The 20,512-nt window shown below is 45.9% G+C and overlaps 1 protein-coding gene across 1 annotated transcript in view; it reads left to right on the top strand.

Moving 5' to 3' along the window:
* Positions 1–20,512, top strand: part of LOC109904830 (protocadherin-16) — a 184,590-nt gene that overhangs the window by 143,052 nt on the left and 21,026 nt on the right. The window contains exons 5-13 of the mRNA XM_020501959.2: positions 84–320; positions 3,313–3,932; positions 7,539–7,682; positions 9,313–9,589; positions 10,592–10,779; positions 10,938–11,034; positions 11,251–11,408; positions 15,307–15,792; positions 17,660–18,023. Coding sequence (XP_020357548.2) covers positions 84–320; positions 3,313–3,932; positions 7,539–7,682; positions 9,313–9,589; positions 10,592–10,779; positions 10,938–11,034; positions 11,251–11,408; positions 15,307–15,792; positions 17,660–18,023 — 2,571 coding nt within the window. The remainder of the gene's footprint in view (positions 1–83; positions 321–3,312; positions 3,933–7,538; positions 7,683–9,312; positions 9,590–10,591; positions 10,780–10,937; positions 11,035–11,250; positions 11,409–15,306; positions 15,793–17,659; positions 18,024–20,512) is intronic.

The following is a 20,512-nucleotide window of genomic DNA, read 5'->3' as shown; positions in this document are numbered from 1 at the left end:
TGTGTCCGTCCTCATGTCTGTGTGTGTGTATTTGGAGCTGTGTCTGACCTTGACCACTGTGTTTTGTGTCCTTTCTCCACCAGGTGTGATCTCCCTGTCCCGGTCGCTGCACGGCAAGGCCAACACGGTGATCCCCATGGTGGTTTCAGCCCAGGACGGAGGGGGTCTGGCAGCACTGTTCAACGCCCGGGTCAACATCAGTGTGGTGGCAGGCCTGGTGGCACCCCCTGTGTTCGAACACAGCCAGTACAGCTTCACTGTGTCTGAAGACGTACTGCGTGGGACTGAGGTTGGCATCGTACAGGCCATCAGTAAAAACGGTGGGTGTGACTCGGAATTAGAACTTATGATTGGTTAAGGATTGCTAACATCTGTTTAAAAGCATGCGTGTGTGTGGGGGTGTGTGTGTGTGTGTGCGGGGTGTGTGTGTGTGTGTGTGTGTGTGTGTGTGTGTTGGGGGGGTAGTGTGTGTGTGGGCAGTATGTGCTGAAAGGACTCACTCGGGTGTTCTGTGCTCCCTCTTTGCTACATGTACCAATTGTTCAAATAGGCAGTGAGCCACTGTACACACCTAGTTTAGAAATCACATTAATCACAAATTCCATACCAGAACATTGTTTTTATAGTCATTGCTTTGGATATTTAGGGCTCTGTCATAGTGTAAAAGACTTGACAAATGACTGAGGGGGAGTATATTGTAACTGAAGTGGTCTCTGCCTGGTCTGGTCCTGGTCTCCTCGTCTGGAGTGGCTCTGGATCTTGTCAACTCACTTCAAAAGATACAAATAAATTCCCACACACACACAATTACATCTGTATTCACTGTCACGAACCGGCTCAGAGTTTGTAACAAAAACAGAGACAATGTGGAGATTAGTTAATAAATATATTTATTAACTTAAGTAAACTAAATACAATTAACAACGGTGTGTGTAGTCAGTAGTGTAAGGGAGTGGTTGCGTGCATAAATGTGATAATGTGGGGTGTTGAAAGGTGCTGCCGACCCTCCCGGCTCCGCCCCCCAACATCCTATTAAGGAACACAAGAGTAAGGAGAAAGAATTCGGCCGACAGAGTGGGAGGTTCGTCACCCACCCCCCACCCTCCGTAAAACTGGGGGCCAACAAGGACCCCGGAACACCATACCAGTCACACAAACAAATTGACCCAGCCTCTGCATCCCAAATTGACCCAGCCTCGAGGGGGTACGTGTTCACACTTCCACTTGCCCCAGCCAACCTTGTCCTCCCCAGACCTCAGCAACATTTGTAGTGTTCAGTGATCTTCAACAGCTGTTCTTTAGTACATAATTCTAACAGTTCCTCTGATGAAAAGCGAATGAACTCATCTATATTAGATGTCATAGTCAGAAGTCAATAATTTAAAAAAAAGAATATCGCTCTTCCCCTCTGCTGAACACACCAGGACAGACCACAAGAGAAATTACAATCACACTGGGCATCACAGGAGAGAGATGAGATATATATAGAGCTTCCCCCAAAACCTATAGTAACTCAACTCTAGTCTTTGTGCGGATTTGTGGTGGGTAATTACACACTGTAGCCTGCTGGCATGGAAACGTACCACCTAGCACGCTGGCAAATTCCCCCAAGCCATGGATGTGCCCCCGAGACAACTGCTCAGTCCAGACACCACACAAAAATAACAAACAAAATAACAATGCCCATTGTATTCTAAAGTGAAACACGTCGCTAAGCCTAACAGGGGAAAAAGAAAGGCTATAGCTCCAGGTAGCAAGTGTCACTACCCTACCCAAATCTCCCACTGTGGTACACAGCCGATTGTACTCACCTCCTCAGACCGATGTCCCAACAGCGAGTAGAGCAAGAGTCTCCAGCCTGGGCAGAACCTGGAAACTAACCAATATACTCTCTCCAACGCAGCACACAACCAACTATCCACCGCAGTGGCAAGTTTACCAACCAAACAAAGGCAACCAACACTGGGCACCAAACATTACAACTCAAACAAGCTGTAACAAAAGATGCAAACAAAGCCCCTACAGATTTTAACATTAACTCCACGTTTTCTCCCAAACACAATACCTTCAAGATCCTGGACGAGCCCCCACTTGTCACGAACCGGCTCAGAGTTCGTAACAAAAACGGAGACAACGTGGAGATAAGGAATAACAAAATATATTTATTAACTTAAGTAAACTAAATACAATTAACAACGGTGTGTGTAGTCAGTAGTGTAAGGGAGTGGTTGCGTGCATAAATGTGATAATGAGGGTTGTTGAAAGGTGCCAACGCAAATAAACAAAACAGCGAAAAACAAAATCTGTCAGTGTGTCTGCATGGAGAGAGTCTCCCCAATGAATGGGGAAGAGGTGTATTCATCCCGGGACACACCCGAGCCCAGGTGTGTCCCATTTCGCTGACGACCCTCCTGTGCTCTGCCCCCCAACATCCTATTTAAGGAAAACATGAGCAAAGAGAAAGAATTCGGCAGACAGAGTGGGAGGGTCGTCACATCACACACATGCACTAACTCAAGAAAACACACCCACACAGATATGCACTCATACACATACATTCATGCTACTATACACACACATCACAACTGCTACTACCAGACTCTTGTTATGATTGCTAAATACTGCACAAATTCAACACTTGCCCCCCAATCCCCCTTTCTGCAATACACGTGTAAATATTGGACTATAAATTGTGCCTTCCCGCATTATACTTTTATTATCTTTTTTTTAACCCCTTTTTCTCCCCAATTTCATGGTATTCAATTGGTAGTTACAGTCTTGTCTCATCACTGCAACTTCCAATGGACTCGGGAGAGGCGAAGGTCGAGTGCCGTGCGTCCTCCGAAACACAACCCAGCCAAGCTGCACTGCTTCTTGACACAATGCCCACTTGACCCGGAAGCCAGCCGCACCAATGTGTCGGAGGAAACACTGTACACCTGGCGACCGTGTCAGCTTGCACAGCGCCCGGCCCGCCACAGGTGTCACTAGTATGTGATGGAACAAGGACATCCCTGCCGGCCAAACCCTCCCCTAACCCTGACAACGCTGGGGCAATTGTGCACCGCCCCATGGGTCTCCCGGTCGCGCCCGGCTGCAACAGAGCCTGGACTTGAACCCAGAATCTCTGGTGGCACAGCTAGCACTGCGATGCAGTGCCTTAGTACACAGCAGCACTCAGGGGGCGTTGTTGCATTGTTGAGAAGGAACCTGCAAGTAAGCGTTTCGTTGGACAGTGTATGCCATGTGTATCCTGTACATACAGGATAATAATAATACATTAAACTTGAAACTTCCCCTGTCTGTTCCCAGGCATCCTCAATAAGGACATCCTGTACAGCATATCCTCTGGAGACCCTGCTGGCTACTTCACCGTGGACCCAGAGAGCGGAGCCCTGCGGACCAGCCTTCCTCTGGACCACGAGGCCCAGCCTTCTCTAACCCTGGAGCTCCAGGCTCGTAGTGGCAGGCCCCCTGCCTTCGGTCAGACCCACGTCCACATCACAATCCAGGACATCAACGACAACACTCCTGTCTTCCTGCCCTCCTCTTCTGAGTCTCTCCTCCTCCCGGAGCACACAAAGATGGGGACCATGGTCTACCGCGTCCAGGCCCAAGACCGGGACTCTGGTATCAATGGCCAGGTGACCTTTGACCTTTCCTCCACCGCAACCTCAAGCGGAGGTCAAAGAACCTTTTCCATGGAGCGCAGTACAGGGGAGATCCGGCTGGTCGGCGAGCTGTCGTACGATGTAACGCCGCGCTATGACCTAACGGTGACAGCTAAAGATGGTGGCGCTCCCCAGCTGAGCTCTACCATGATGCTTGTGGTGCACGTCCAGGCAGAGAACGACCACGGTCCCGTGTTCGACACCCTGACCTATCGTGTGGAGCTGAGGGAGAACACCCCGCTCAGCACATGCTTCCTACAGGTATGTTCAGTAGATTGTTCAACTAACTGTCAACAACATTTCAACTAACTACTCCTAACCGTAACCCCAGAAAGCTGTTATGTATCAACAGAGTTGCAGTCGATAGGTTGTTGATAGTTTGAGTATCTGTAGACCGTCTACCGGGGACTATCCAAATAATGTGCAAACCTTTATTGTCACCAAGAGGAAAACTGTCTTGGAAACAATTCTGCTGTATATAAGAAAATTATATTGAGGGCAGGTTTCCCAGACCCAGACTACAGTAATAATGTCCTGGAATAGAAACAATTACAATTTCCATTGAAATAGTTTTGTTGTCCAAAATAGGCTTCATCTGTATCCGCGAAACTGTACCAATATCAAATATCAAATCAAATTATATTTATAAACATACATCAGCTGATATATCAAAGTGCTGTACAGAATCCCAGCCTAAAACCCCAAACAGCAAGCAATGCAGGTGTAGAAGCATGGTGGCTAGGAAAAACTCCCTAGAAAAGCCCAAACCTAGGAAGAAACCTCGAGAAGAACCAGGCTATGAGGGGTGGCCAGTCCTCTTCTGGCTATGCCGGGTGGAGATTATAACAGAACATGGCCGAGATGTTCAAATGTTCATAATGGTCATGGTCAAATAATAATAATCACAGTAGTTGTCGAGGGTGCAACAAGTCAGTACCTCAGGAGTTTTAAAATTTTATTTTACCTTTATTTAACTAGGGAAGTCAGTTAAGAACAAATTCTTATTTTCAATGACGGCCTAGGAACAGTGGGTTAACTGCCTGTTCAGGGGCAGAACGACACATTTGTACCGTGTCAGCTCGGGGGTTTGAACAACACTCTAACCACTAGGCTACCCTGCCGCCACTAAGGAGTAAATATCAGTTAGACTTTTCACAGCCGATCATTGAGAGTATCTCTACCGCTCCTGCTGTCTCTAGAGAGTTGATAACAGCAGGTCTGGGACAGGTAGCACGTCCGGTGAACAGGTCAGGGTTCCATAGCCGCAGGCAGATAAGTTGAAACTGGAGCAGCAGCACAGCCAGGTGGACTGGGGACAGCAAGGAGTCATCATTCCAGGTAGTCCTGAGACATGGTCCTAGGGCTCAGCTCCTCTGAGAGAGAAAGAAAGAAAGAAAGAAAGAAAGAAAGAAAGAAAGAAAGAAAAAGAGAGAAAGAGATAATTAGAAGGAGCATACTTAAATTCACACAGGACACTGGATAAGACAGGAGAAATACTGACCCTAGCCCCCCAACACATAAACTACTGCAGCATAAATATTGGATGCTGAGACAGGAGGGGTCAGGAGAAACTGTGACCCCATCCGACGTTGCCCCCGGACAGGGCCAAACAGGCAGGATATAACCCCACCCACTTTGCCAAAGCACAGCCCCCACACCACTAGAGGGATATCTTCAACCACCAACTTACCATCCTGAGACAAGGCAGAGTATAGCCCACAAAGATCTCCGCCACGGCACAACCCAAGGGGGGGGGGGCGCCAACCCAGACAGGAAGACCACGTCAGTGACTCAACCCACTCAAGTGACACAACCCTCCTAGGGACGGCATGGAAGAGCACCAGTAAGCCAGTGACTCAGCCCCTGTAATAGGGTTAGAGAAAGAGAATCCCAGTGGAGAGAGGGGAACCGGCCAGGCAGAGACATCAAGGGCGGTTCGTTGCTCCAGAGCCTTTCCGTTCACCTTCACACTCCTGGGCCAGACAACACTCAATCATAAGACCTTTTTTTTTTATTTCACCTTTATTTAACCAGGTAGGCTAGTTGAGAACAAGTTCTCATTTGCAACTGCGACCTGGCCAAGATAAAGCATAGCAGTGTGAGCATACAACAAAGAGTTACACATGGAGTAAACAATTAACAAGTCAATAACACAGTAGAAAACAAAGGGGGGTCTATATACAATGTGTGCAAAAGGCATGAGGAGGTAGGCAAATAATTACAATTTTGCAGATTAACACTGGAGTGATAAATGATCAGATGGTCATGTACAGGTAGAGATATTGGTGTGCAGAAGAGCAGAAAAGTAAATAAATAAAAACAGTATGGGGATGAGGTAGGTGAAAAGGGTGGGCTATTTACCAATAGACTATGTACAGCTGCAGCGATCGGTTAGCTGCTCAGATAGCTGATGTTTGAAGTTGGTGAGGGAGATAAAAGTCTCCAACATCAGCGATTTTTGCAATTCGTTCCAGTCACAGGCAGCAGAGTACTGGAACGAAAGGCGGCCAAATGAGGTGTTGGCTTTAGGGATGATCAGTGAGATACACCTGCTGGAGCGCGTGCTACGGATGGGTGTTGCCATCGTGACCAGTGAGCTGAGATAAGGCGGAGCTTTACCTAGCATAGACTTGTAGATGACCTGGAGCCAGTGGGTCTGGCGACGAATATGTAGCGAGGGCCAGCCGACTAGAGCATACAAGTCGCAGTGGTGGGTGGTATAAGGTGCTTTAGTGACAAAACGGTGACCTACTGAAGAGATGAGTCTTCAGTAAAGACTTAAAGGTTGAGACCGAGTCTGCGTCTCTCACATGGGTAGGCAGACCATTCCATAAAAATTTAGCTCTATAGGAGAAAGCCCTGCCTCCAGCTGTTTGCTTAGAAATTCTAGGGACAATTAGGAGGCCTGCATCTTGTGACCGTAGCATACATCTAGGTATGTATGGCAGGACCAAATCAGAAAGATAGGTAGGAGCAAGCCCATGTAATGCTTTGTAGGTTAGCAGTAAAACCTTGAAATCAGCCCTTGCCTTAACAGGAAGCCAGTATAGGGAGTGTATGATCACATTTTTGGGTTCTAGTCAGGATTCTAGCAGTCGTATTTAGCACTAACTGAAGTTTATTTAGTGCTTTATCTGGGTAGCCAGAAAGTAGAGAAAGTAGAGAAAGTAGTCTAACCTAGAAGGAACAAAAGCATGAATGAATTTTTGGACAGAAAGTTTCAGATTTTTGCAATGTTACGTAGATGGAAAAAAGCTGTCCTTGAAACAGTCTTGATATGTTCGTCAAAAGAGAGATCAGGGTCCAGAGTAATGCCGAGGTCCTTCACAGTTTTATTTGAGACGACTATACAACCATCAAGATTACTTGTCAGATTCAGCAGAAGATCTCTTTGTTTCTTGGGACCTAGAACAAACTTCTCTGTTTTGTCCGAGTTTAAAAGTATAACGTTTGCAGCCATCCTCTTCCTTATGTCTGAAACACAGGCTTTTAGCGAGGGCAATTTTGTGGCATCACCATGTTTCATTGAAATGTACAGCTGTGTGTCATCCGCATAGCAGTGAAAGTTAACATTATGTTTTCGAATGACATCCCCAAGAGGTAAAATATATATTGAAAATAATAGTGGTCCTAAAACGGAACCTTGAGGAACACCGAAATTTAACAGTTGATTTGTCAGAGGACAAACCATTCACAGAGACAAACTGATATCTTTCCGACAGATAAGATATAAACCAATATCTGCTACACTTCATGTATACTGTTTTTCATCTACAGGTTGAAAGGGGAACATTGTCTTGGACATATTTTGCTGTATATAACAATAGACAATATTTCTGATTAAGGACTTAATTCATCCATCTACAGGTGCGAGCTCTGAGCCGGGACACCGCGGGTTCAGGGTCCTCCTCTCCACTGGCATTCCACCTGAGACCTGACGGAGACGCAGCAGGGTTTGGCATCGCAGTAGACAGCGGCTGGCTGTTTGTGAAGAGTGCCCTGGACAGAGAGGTGAAGGACATGTGACAGGAAGATATATAAAGCTTTCCAGACCCGCACACTGATTGCTCCTTTAAAACTTCTTAGGGCTGAGATCCCGCTAACAGGATCGTGCAGTGCGCCAAATTCATAACAACAGAAATCCCATAATTAGAAATTCCTCAAACATAGAAGTATTTCACACCATTTTAAAGATACACTTCTTGTTAATCCCACCACAGTGTCCGATTTCAAAAAGAGCTTTACGGTGAAAGCACCACAAACGATTATGTTAGGTCAGAGCCAAGTTACAGAAAAACACAGCCATTTTTTCCAGGCCAAGAGAGGAGTCACAAAAATCAGAAAGAGAGATAAAATTTATCATTAACCTTTGATGATCTTCATCAGATGACACTCATAGGACTTAATGTTACATAATACATGTATGTTTTGTTTGATAAAGTTCATATTTACATAAAAAATCTCAGTATACATTGGCGGGTTATGTTCAGTAGTTCCAAAAACATCCAGTGATTTTGCAGAGAGCCACATCAATTTACAGAAATTCTCATAATAAATGTTGATGAAAATACAAGTGTTATGCATGAAACTTTAGATACACTTCTCCTTAATGCAACCGCTGTGTCAGATTTAAAAAAAGATTTACGTTAAAGCAAACCATGCAATAGCTAAATACGGCGCTCAGAGACCAAACAAGCCAAAAAGATATCTGCCATACTGTGCAGTCAACAGAAGTCAGAAATAACATTATAAATATTGACTTACCTTTGATGATCTTCATCAGAATGCACTCCCAGGAATCCCAGTTCCACAATAAATGTTTTGTTCGATAATGTCCATCATTTATGTCCAAATAGCTACTTTTGTTAGCTCGTTTTGTAAACAAATCCAAACTCACGAAGCGTGTTCACTAGGAGCAGACGAAATGTCAAAAAGTTCCGTTACAGTCCATAGAAACATGTCAAACGATGTATAGAATCAATCTTTAGGATGTTTTTAACATAAATCTTCAATAATGTTCCAACCGGAGAATTCCTTTGTCTGTAGAAAATCAATGGAACAGAGCTCCCTCTCACGTGAACGAGCGTCACGAGCTTGTGGCACTCTGCCAGACCACTGACTCAAAGAGCCCTTATGAGCCCCTCCTTTACAGTAGAAGCCTCATACAAGTTTCTAAAGACTGTTGACATCTAGTGGAAGCCTTAGGAAGTGCAACATTACCAATGTCACACTGTATCTTCAACAGGGAATGAGTTGAAAAACGACCAACCTCAGATTTCCCACTTCCTGGTTGGATTTTCTCTCAGGTTTTTGCCTGCCATATGAGTTCTGTTATACTCAGAGACATCATTCAAACAGTTTTAGAAACTTCAGAGTGTTTTCCATCCAAATATACTATTAATATGCATATATTAGCAACTGGGACTGAGTAGCAGGCAGTTTACTCTGGGCACCTCTGGTCACCTTATTCCTCCAAGCTACTCAATACTGCCCCCAGCCATATTAAGCCACTTTGATTGACATCGATCATGTAGATCTCATTCATGTTGACATTAGACCTCTTTAGAGACCTGAAAACATCTGACTAACTTTCATTTATAATGTAATGTCCCTTTAATGTGCGTCCATGACCTTTGCCCAGGTGAAGGACATGTACATGTTGATGGTTCTGGCCACGTCGGGCCACGGGCAGCTGAAGAAGACGGGCAGTGCCACAGTGAGAGTGTCGGTGACCGATGAGAACGACAACTCTCCCCGTCTGATCCAGGCGAGGGCTTTCCTGGCCGTGAGAGAGAACCTTCCGGCGGGTTCAGGGTTTGGACGGGTGTTGGCTACGGACCGCGACACGGGCCTCAACGGCAGGCTCAGTTACAGACTTCTACACCCAGACAGACACTTCCAGATCAACTCACACACAGGTAGTTCAAAGACTGCTAATGAATGGAATAAAAAAATATACACTGAGTGTGCAAAACATTAAGAACACCTTCCTAATATTGAGTTACAAACCCCCCCTCCCCCCTTTTGCCCTCAGAACAGCCTCAATTCATCGGGGCATGGACTCTACAAGGTGTCGAAAGTGTTCCACAGGGATGCTGGCCCATGTTGACTCCAATGCTTCCCACTGTTGTGTCAAGTTGGGTGGATGTCCTTTGGGTGGTGGACTATTCTTGATACACACGGGAAACTGTTGAGCATGAAAAACCCAGCAGCACTGCAGTTCTTGATAAAAACCAGTGCGCCTGGCACCTACAACCATACCCCATTCAATGGCACTTTCTTTTCCCCATTCACCCTATGTATGGCACACATACACAATCCATGTTTCAATTATCTCAAGGCTTAACAATCCTTCTTTAACCTGCCTCCCCTTCATCTACACTGATCGAAGTGGATTTAACAAGTGACATCAATAAGGGATCATAGCTTTCACCAGGTCACCTGGTCAGTCTATGTCATTGAAAGAGCAGGTGCTCCTAATGTTTTGTACACTCAGTGTTTAACAACTTTATATTTACCACAGGCACTTCAGATGTGGCATTCAGAATAGACACACAACACTACAATTTACATGAACATTCATTCTCACTCCTTCTCCTACTGCAGACCCCTGGCCTGTCCCTGGCCTGTCTGTTCTCTGTGATAGTAAATCAGGTTATCTGCAGTGTTGAGGGTTCCTGCTGGGCCCTAATTGGCCTGCTGTGACTGTGGGACTGTGTGTAGTTGCTCGCCAGGGGCTGATCATTCTAACCTCCACTGCAGCTGTTCAGGTTCCTGCCATGCCTTTGTGTGTGCATGTGTGTATGTTTGTGGGTGCGTGTGTGTGTGTTTGTGTGTGATCAAAGACTACCGTCTCTCCCTTTAATTTCTCACCATTACTCCTCCTCCCTCCTATCTCTCCCTCTCCCTCTCTCCCTCAGGTGAGATCAGTACCCGTGTAGGTCTGGACAGGGAGCAGCAGAGTAGTTACCAGGTGTTGTTGGTGGTCCAGGATGGAGGTACTCCCCCGCGCAGCGCTACAGGGACAGCCTTCATCACCGTCCTGGATGAGAACGACAACACCCCCTCCTTCAGACACAGCCAGCCTGGCAGAGGACTGACCATGCAGGTGATACTGAGGCTGCCTCTCAAATGCCTCTCTATTCTATATATTATATATTACTTTTGACCAGGGTCCTTAGGGCATGGGGTCTCACATGATATGTTAGTGGTCAGCGTTGAGAAGGAAACAAAGTCACCGTTTTACCTTGTGATGTCCTTCTGTAGGTGATGGAGGGCCAGGCATCAGGTCTACTGCTGGGGAAAGTACAGGCCAAGGACCCTGATGAGGGAGAAAACGGCACTGTGTACTACTCCATGTCAGGTGAGAGAGGGATGGAAGGAGGGAGAGAGAGGGAGGGATTGTGTGTGAGTTAATGATTGAAGATTACATTTAATGCTATTTTCTGCCGTTGAGTGATTATGTGTGGAATGCATTGTTTTCTTCTGGCATTGTTTCCAAAAAGACTCTAACAATTTATAGCTGCACTTCTTGCTCACTCTTTCTCTCTCTTTTTCTCCCTCCCTCCCTCCTCTACAGGTCCCAGAGCAGAGCGTTTCTCTCTGAACCCGACTACAGGTGAACTGCATTCCTCCTCTCCTCTGAGTCGCTCTGACAGAGCTGAGTACAGCTTCACTGTGACCGCCACTGACCGAGGCCAGCCATCTCACAGCGCTACCTGTACACTACACATACAGGTAAGACCCCTACCTCCTAGCCCCTAGACCCTACCCTCTTACAGCGCTACCTGTACACTACACATACAGGTAAGACCCCTACCTCCTAAACCCTAGCCCCTACCTCCTTCCCTCTTACAGCGCTACCTGTACACTACACATACAGGTAAGACCCCTACCTCCTAACCCCTAGCCCCTACCTCCTTCCCTCTTACAGCGCTACCTGTAAATTACACATACAGATGAGAGCCCTGCCTCAGATTGCTATCTCCTATGTCATATACCCTATCTCATATGTCATATACCCTATATCCTATGTCATATACACTATCTCCTATGTCATACACCCCATCTCCTATGTCATATACCCTATCTCCTATGTCATACACGCTATCTCCTATGTCATATACCCTATCTCCTATCCCCTACCACCTTCCTTCTCACTGATCTAGCTGTATCCTAATAATAAAGGTCAGAAAACTACTAGATCAACACCTATCAAATATCCCACATTAAACTAAAGTACAGAGAAAAGTACTAAGTCAAACTTGCTCTTGATGTCTCCTCACAACAATGTTGTTCCAAATAGGCATGTCAGAGTTCTGACAACCGTCCCTCCCTCCTTTTCCGCCCTCCTTTCTCCTCCTCTTTGACTTTTCAAAAGGGGAATTTCTCTATGAGTAAAAGATGGAAAACTAGGTATGAATCAAGTGCTCCCATCTGGCCCATGATGATCACCAGCTGTGATTTCTCTGATCAAGGCCATACTGAATGACTTCAACACTTTTAATACAGTAGTACAACACCACCTGGGATGTGCACCCACATAAAATACACCATTCAAGTTAATTTAATTAATATTTAATGTACAACTAAATAGTGACCGGCCAGGCCAGCACAATGGAAGGAACTCTGTAGCTGTAAATCCAATGTTCATCCCAAATGACACCCTATTCCCTGTATGGTGCACTTCTTTTGACCAGTGCCCTGTGTAGGGAATGGGTGCCATTTGGAACGCAGACCCAGAATCTTTAAGGTTCCAGGAAAATAGAAGGGTCTTGTAATGGCTGCAGTAAAACAGCTTCTCTGGGTTACTTTTTTCAAAAAGAAATTCTCTCATTTCTCCTGTTCTTCTGACGTAAGAATGTGAGTAATAATTAGTGTGTAATAGGATTAAACAGGGTTGTGTTGTTCTTGTCTGTTGACGCGTTTCTATCACGTCATCATTTCAGACCCTCACACCGTCCAAGACAAGTACAGCAGTAGGGAAAGGATATGATCTCACTAATTCGCTTGGTGACGCTCAATTTGCCGCCTAATGTGGAGTTAATTCACACTTTGTCATATTATGTTTCATAAAGAGCATGGGCTGTTTAGTGACTGCCAACATAGTGGTGCTGTATAGTGTAACTGGTTTATCGAGGTATTGTAGGCTGTAATGAATTAAGCATCAACAAGGATTTGTTGAGAAGAAAAATGGATAAGTGCACAAAACAATTTTATTTTCCTTCCTCTCTCTTTCTAGCTCTCTCTCTCTGTCTCGCTCAGATATTTAAACCCTGTGACTCTATCCCCTGCTTAGAGCTGAACTGAAAAACAGGATTATTAGAACAATATGTCATATGTGTAACTTCTGGTGCCTGTTTCCATACAAAGGGAGTGATGTGTCAAAGCCGCGGTCTTTCATGTTCTTCTGATTGGTCATCAAGGGAGGTGTAAAAACTCAGTACTGTAGACGACCAAGCCCTGCCTGCTGCAGCGAGATCTGAACGATCACTCAAATATCTTTTTCTGATTATTGTTACTTGTATCCTTTATTATTTTTCCTGGCAGTGGCATGCCTATCTGTTTAAATGTGATTAGCGCTAGCAGTTTATTTTTAGAAAAACCTCTTAAAACATTCCGTTTCTTTTATTCCTAATGAGGAAATAGAGTGGGTTGGTTGAAATCTGTTTCTGGTTCACAGCATGCCGTTTAATATTTGGATTCTTTAGCGTTGTATTTGAAAATGTAGCTCCAACTGCCACTAGGCATGTATGATGGTCATTATTAGGCACATACAGTCCATTCAGAAAGTATTCAGACCCCTTGAATTTTTCCACTTTGTTACGTTACATTAAATAATTTTTTTACCTCATCAATTTACACATAATGACAAAGCAAAACAGGTTTTTAGAAATGTTTGCAAAAATGTAATAAAAATACCTTATTTATATAAGAATTCAGACCCTTTGCTATGAGACTCGAAATTGAGCTCAGCTGCATCCTGATTCCATTGATCATCCTTGAGATGTTTCTACAACTTGATTGGAGTCCACCTGTGGTAAATTCAATTGATTGGACATGATTTGGAAAGGCACACACCTGTCTCTATGATCTCCCCCAGTTGACAGTGCATGTCAGAGTATAAACCAAGCCATGAGGTCGAAGGAGTTGTCCGTAGAGCTCCGAGACAGGATTGTGTCGAGGCACAGATCTGGGGAAGGATACCAAAAAAATTCTGCAGCATTGAAGGTCCCCAAGAACACAGTGGCCTCAATAATTCTGGAACCAAGACTCAAGACTCTTCCTAGAGTTGGCCTCCTGGGCCAAACTGAACAATCGTGGGAGAAGGACCTTAGTCAGGGAGTTGACCAAGAACCCAATGTTCACTCTGACAGTGCTTCAGAGTTCCTCTGTGGAGATGGGAGAACCTTCCAGAAGGACAACCATCTCTGAAGCAGTCCACCAATCAGGCCTTTATGGTAGAGTAGCCAGACGGAAGCCAGACGGAAGCCACTCTTCAGTAAAAGGCACATGACAGCCCGCTTGGAGTTTGCCAAAAGAGAGAAACATGAGAAACAAGATTCTCTGCTGTGATGAAACCCGAGATTTAACTCTTTGGCCTGAATGCCAGCACGTCTGGAGGAAACCTGGCACCATCCCTACGGTGAAGCATGGTGGTGGCAGCATCATGCAGTGGGGATGTTTTTCAACAGGAAGGACTTGGAGACTTGTCAGGATCAAGGGAAAGATGAATGGAGCAAAGTACATAGAGATCCTTGATGAAAACCTGCTCCAGAGCGCTTAGGAGTGTAGACTCAGGCGTAGGTTCACATTCCAACAGGACAATGACCCTAAGCACACAGCCAAGACAACGCAGGAGTGGCATTAGTCTCTGAATGTCCTTGAGTGGCCCAGCCATAGCCCTGATTTGAACCCATCCAAATATCTCTGGGAAGACCTGAAAATAGCTATGCAGCGATGCTCCCCATCCAACCTGACAGAGCTTGAGAGGATCTGCAGAGAAGAATGGGAGAAACTCCGGTGTGCCAAGCTTGTAGCATCATACCCAAGAAGAATCAAGGCTGTAATCTCTGCCAAAGGTGTTTCAACAAAGTACTGAGTAAAGGGTCTGAATACTTATGTAAAGGTGATATTTCAGTTTTATTTTATTTCTAAATCTGTAAAAAAAAATCTAAAAACCTGTTTTTTCTTTGCCATTATGGGTTATTGTGTGTAGATTGATGAGGGGGAATTTAAAAAAATGTAGATGAAGGCTGTAACGTAACAAAATGTGGAAAAAGTGAAGGGGTCTGAATACTTTCCGAATGCACTGTAGCATGAGTCTGCTGACTGTTGATATTCAGCTATCTTGCTAAATGGATTATCATTAACTGTCAGGATATTCATAGTTGCTAATAATTTCCCTCAATAGTCAGTAGATTGTTTGGAGAAACATTGATTAGCTAGCTACTAATTTCATCCTCCAGCCGGCTCTCACAATTGAGCCTGGTGATGACGTTAGCTAGCTACAAACCTTTAACACCAATATATTGATGATATACAGTTTGCTAACCATATCCCTATCTGTCTGACCGTAGGTCCTGAGTGGTATTGAGGATATATGCTTACCAAATTCCAATCTCCCTGTCCACAGGTCCAGAGTGCGAGCAGAGCTCCTTCCAAAGCCAACTCCATCTCCATGTCCTTTAACTCCGTCGAGGAGGCCAAACCAGGCTCTATGATTGGCTCTGTGAGGTCACATGATGGCTTTGAGCTCCCTGAGGCCGGTCAGGTGACCTACACAGTGGTGGGCGGGTCAGACCGAGATGGAACGTTCATGGTGGACCGTCAGACAGGTGACGTGTACCTGGCGAGGGAGCTGGATTATGAGCGCTCCGCCCGCTACACACTACAGATAGAGGTGGACGACTTCTCCATGACGTTACCCAGCAGCCACCTGGTGCAGCTAGACATCGAGGTGGAGGACAGCAACGACCATGCACCCCGCTTCCCGGAGGACCCCGTTACCGTGGTGATACCTGAGAACATGGAGCCTGGGGCGTCCATCTACACCTTCCAGGCCTCGGATCAGGACGGATCAGGGCCCAACAGCCTGCTGACCTACTCCATCCTGCACCAGGTAGGGTTAGGAGTAGTGATGCACTGATATGACATTTTTGGCTGATACCAGTATCCAATATTTTCATTGCCCCCCAAAAATGTATACTGATAACTGATATTTAACATTTTAGTGGCCTTTTAAGCATTCTAGTATAGTTACATCGTTAATAGACACACATGGACGCAGCTGTCTAAGGCATCTCATCTCAGTGCAAGAGGCGTTACTACAGTCCCTGGTTTGAATCCAGGCTGTATCACATCCGGGTGTCCCATAGGGCGGCGCACAATTGGCGTCATCCGGGTTTGGCCGGGGTAGGCCGTCATTGTAAATAAGAATTTGTTCTTAACTGACTTGCATAGTTAAATAAAGGTTACACACACACCACCCTGACCAAAAAGTTATTTTGTTGGCATTTTCGTCCCCATTATCAGTAAAACATAATCAATATCTATTTATTTCACTTACTTGCTGTGTTGGTTCGTTCATTTGTTCATTCTCAACCAGGATTTCATCATACATGTCAAGCAGTGAAGTTTCAGCTCTGTCTGTCCGTAGCCTCTCTTCCTCGGTGCGCACTGTCACTGTGTCTGTTTACATCTTGTCCAGCTCCGTATGTAACATTTCATGTAAACCCTGTTTCTTGTCTACATCGAAGTAGCGGTTATTGTACCTAGCATCGAGCATGGTGGCAACACAGTAAAGAGAGAATGCCATGAATCGCTTGTTCACAGCCTGTGTCGGCAGTTTTGGTTGAGCGGTCGTTTCAATGCCATGACAGAGGGTATCACATCTGCTGTAGGCGCAGTTGATGAGCTTTTTGTTCGATGAGTCACTTGTTCGATTGGAGCTAGCTAGTGTGTTTATGTTTCCAAGTTTCAAACATGTTCTCAAATGCCATTGAAATGGCAGCAGTGGTATGACAACCAGTACATTCATGAGCTTGAAATAAATAAATAAATACATCCTCAACGACCCACTGTGCTGACAGACTCAGCATGCTCATGGGGCTGACATCGCTGGTCCAAATGTCAGTCGTGAATCTAATAGTAGTGACGCCCATAGCAAGTAGCTCATGGATGTGCGTTTCAAAAATACTGTGTAACTCCGGTAGGGCAACATCTGAAAAATAGCGCACTTGGTAACGTTTGTATGTACCGCTGCTCGACCAGTCAGCGAATGCAAACATCACCCACGACAGAGAATTATTGGTTGTCAAGGTCAATAAATTAGATTATCTTGGTGTTAATGGATTTTGCCTTTGAGTTTCTCGCTGACATTTTCTTACTCTTTCAAATGACTGCTGGACTTGTTGAGTGCTCGATCCACTCAGCAGACATTGTGGGCCAGGTTAGGAATTCTGTGTTGCACATATAGCACAACATTTTACGTGGCGTCATTACGTCATGTCCCTACGTTATATAGTTATGCACGTCAGCTTTGACATCGCTTTTGCACATCGGGCCGATGTTGATATTGGCATTTTTAGCTAATATTGTCTGATTCCGATATCTTCACCAATATATTGTGCATCCCTAGTTAGGGGGTTAGGGTTAGGAGGTTAGGGTTAAGACCCACAGGTTAGAGAAGCAAATCAGTAACAGGAACGTTGCTGTTTCAAATTCCAGACCGGTCGTGAAAGTTGGAGATGAAATCACTGGCAAATAGACCATCTCCTGCCATTGTGCCCTTGAGCAAGGCACCTAACCCCATAAACTAGCTGTTTAGGGAGTAGAGCAGAATAATGATTTATCTCTGCAAATGGATTAATAAAGTTATGTTCTCTTCTCCTCTGTTTCAGTACACTGGACTAATAAAGTTATATTTATTCTAGTCTGTTTCAGTACCCTGGACTAAAAATATTATATTTAATTCTACTACGTTCCAGTACCCTGACCTCACTGACCTCCTGGTGCTTGACCCTTCCACTGGCGTCCTGACCCTGGCACAGGAACTGGACCATGAGGTCACTTCCTCCCTTATCCTGGTCGTCCAGGCAACAGACTCCGCCCTGAATGCCAGCCAACGGCGCTGGGGCTCGGTGACGGTGAGGGTGTTTGTGACAGATGAGAATGACAACGCTCCAGTGTTCAGCTCGCCATCCGCGGTTAGCGTCATGGAGGACCAGCCTGTGGGTTTCGTGGTTCTCTACGTTGTGGCGCGAGATGCCGACCAGGGGGAGAACGGACGGGTCAGCTACTTCATCGAGACTGGCAACGCTGGAGGGACATTCAGCCTCAACCCTAATACTGGTGGGTCATTTAAACAACTCCTAGTATAATGAAAGTGGTTTGGAACCTCAAAGAAAAGGTAACCTAGTCTGAGACCTGAAGACTTTTGTTAGCTCCCCAAGCTAATGCCTAAGCTTTAGCTCAGCTGGATAACACAGCCTTGTGGCACACAGACAACCGGGTTAAAACCTGGTCGGTATCACTGGCATACATTATTGTTTTCTCACCAGAACAATCATGTAGTTACCATCTGTGCTGTAAACACATGGTGTGATGTCAGAAGGCCATTGGTACCACATTCCCAGCTTCCATGTGGTTGGGTCTGTGAGAGAGTCTCATAAGTTTCAACCTATAATCAGGCCCCAGCAAATTTAAAACAGTATAAACAGGGACGTGTGAAGAGATGTCGTGTGAGAGACGAATTACAGTTAATGAAGTTATCCCGGTACGTTGGTTAGGCCTGTCTACCTGAGCGCTAAGCTCTACCACCAACAACACTGCTGTAACAAATAACATCGCTGTAAGTAACGATCCAGCTATCTGGCCTGAGTTTAACTACTTTTTCCACAGCAGAAGGCCACAGCGAGGAGAGGCTGGCAGTAAACACACACTGCTAGACACGCAACGGGCAGGGCTTCCGTGCTGTGCTGAGATTACACACACACACAACCACACACACACCAGGCCTGCCGTGCTGTGCTGAGATTACACACACACACAAACCCACACACACCGGGCCTGTCGTGCTGTCCTGCGATTACACACACACACAAACACACACACACCAGGCCTGTCGTGCTGTCCTGCGATTACACACACACACAAACACACACACACCAGGTCTGTCGTGCTGTCCTGCGATTACACACACACACAAACACACACACACCAGGCCTGCCGTGCTGTGCTGAGATTACACACACACACCAGGGCTGCCGTGCTGTGCTGAGATTACACACACACACCAGCTGGCGTGCTGTGCTGAGATTACACACACACACACACACACACACCAGGCCTGCCGTGCTGTGCTGAGATTACACACACACACCAGGCCTGCCGTGCTGTGCTGAGATTACACACACACACAAACACACACACACCAGGCCTGCCGTGCTGTGCTGAGATTACACACACACACCAGGCCTGCCGTGCTGTGCTGAGATTACACACACACACAAACACACACACACCGGGCCTGCCGTGCTGTGCTGAGATTACACACACACACAAACACACACACACCAGGCCTGCCGTGCTGTGCTGAGATTACACACACCAGGCCTGCCGTGCTGTGCTGAGATTACACACACACACACCAGGGCTGCCGTGCTGTGCTGAGATTACACACACACACAAACACACACACACCAGGCCTGCCGTGCTGTGCTGAGATTACACACACCAGGCCTGCCGTGCTGTGCTGAGATTACACACACACACACCAGGGCTGCCGTGCTGTGCTGAGATTACACACACACACAAACACACACACACCAGGCCTGCCGTGCTGTGCTGAGATTACACACACCAGGCCTGCCGTGCTGTGCTGAGATTACACACACACACACCAGGGCTGCCGTGCTGTGCTGAGATTACACACACACACAAACACACACACACCAGGCCTGCCGTGCTGTGCTGAGATTACACACACACACAAACACACACACACCAGGCCTGCCGTGCTGTGCTGAGATTAGGGCTTCCCTCTCCTTCTCATTACCTGGCCCTGGGAGCAAAGGAGGAGAGAGGGCACAGCACTGACTCATTTCAGATTCATGCTTTAATGAGCCGCAACAGTCAAAGAGAGAGTGAGGCGGGAGGAGAAGGAGGGAGGAGGGGGGTGTTGGTTCTGTTGTTGGGTTTGTTGTATTCTCTTTGGATCGCCGTACGCTCTGAGATAACTAGCCCCTGAGCCTTTAGTATGGTCAGAGTTAGTGGCTGGAATAGTTTCAGCCGCTGTGACACCTCAGTGATCCCATCCTAAACCTGGTCACTAACAGCACATGGGTAGGAGGAGGGGAGAGAGAGAGAGAGGGAGAGAGAGAAAAAAGAGAGAAACATGGAAAACCTATTTTGGATGTTTCCAATTGGTCTGTTTGGCTTACGTATATGCATGGTTGTATTAGAGTAGAACAGTCACAGTTCTGAAGATGGGGTGAACTAAGGTAAAAATGGTTTCCTTGCTCTCCTTGTTTTATCTCATGTTAGACACTCTATTAGTTCCTTCTATTAATCAAATGTGTCTAGGGAACAGAGTCGTCTTACACAAGTTGATAAAAAAGAACAATGAAAAAAATAATCCCACATAGAAAACTCAACACACAGTAGTTTGATTTAATATTTCCATTGAGCCCAGAGGAGGGGGAAAGAACCCCTAATAGAGTTAGGAGACACCCATCCTCCACCCAGAAGGATCCAAGGTTACCATGATCTGTAGTAGGCTTCTCCTACACAGCTCCCTGTAGTGCTGGTGTAATGGGAATATAACCAAAACAGAATGTGTA

The sequence above is a fragment of the Oncorhynchus kisutch genome, linkage group LG15 (genome assembly GCF_002021735.2).
Source record: "Oncorhynchus kisutch isolate 150728-3 linkage group LG15, Okis_V2, whole genome shotgun sequence".
NCBI classification, from domain to species: Eukaryota; Metazoa; Chordata; class Actinopteri; order Salmoniformes; family Salmonidae; genus Oncorhynchus; species Oncorhynchus kisutch.
This window is presented reverse-complemented; position numbering and strand designations above follow the sequence as displayed.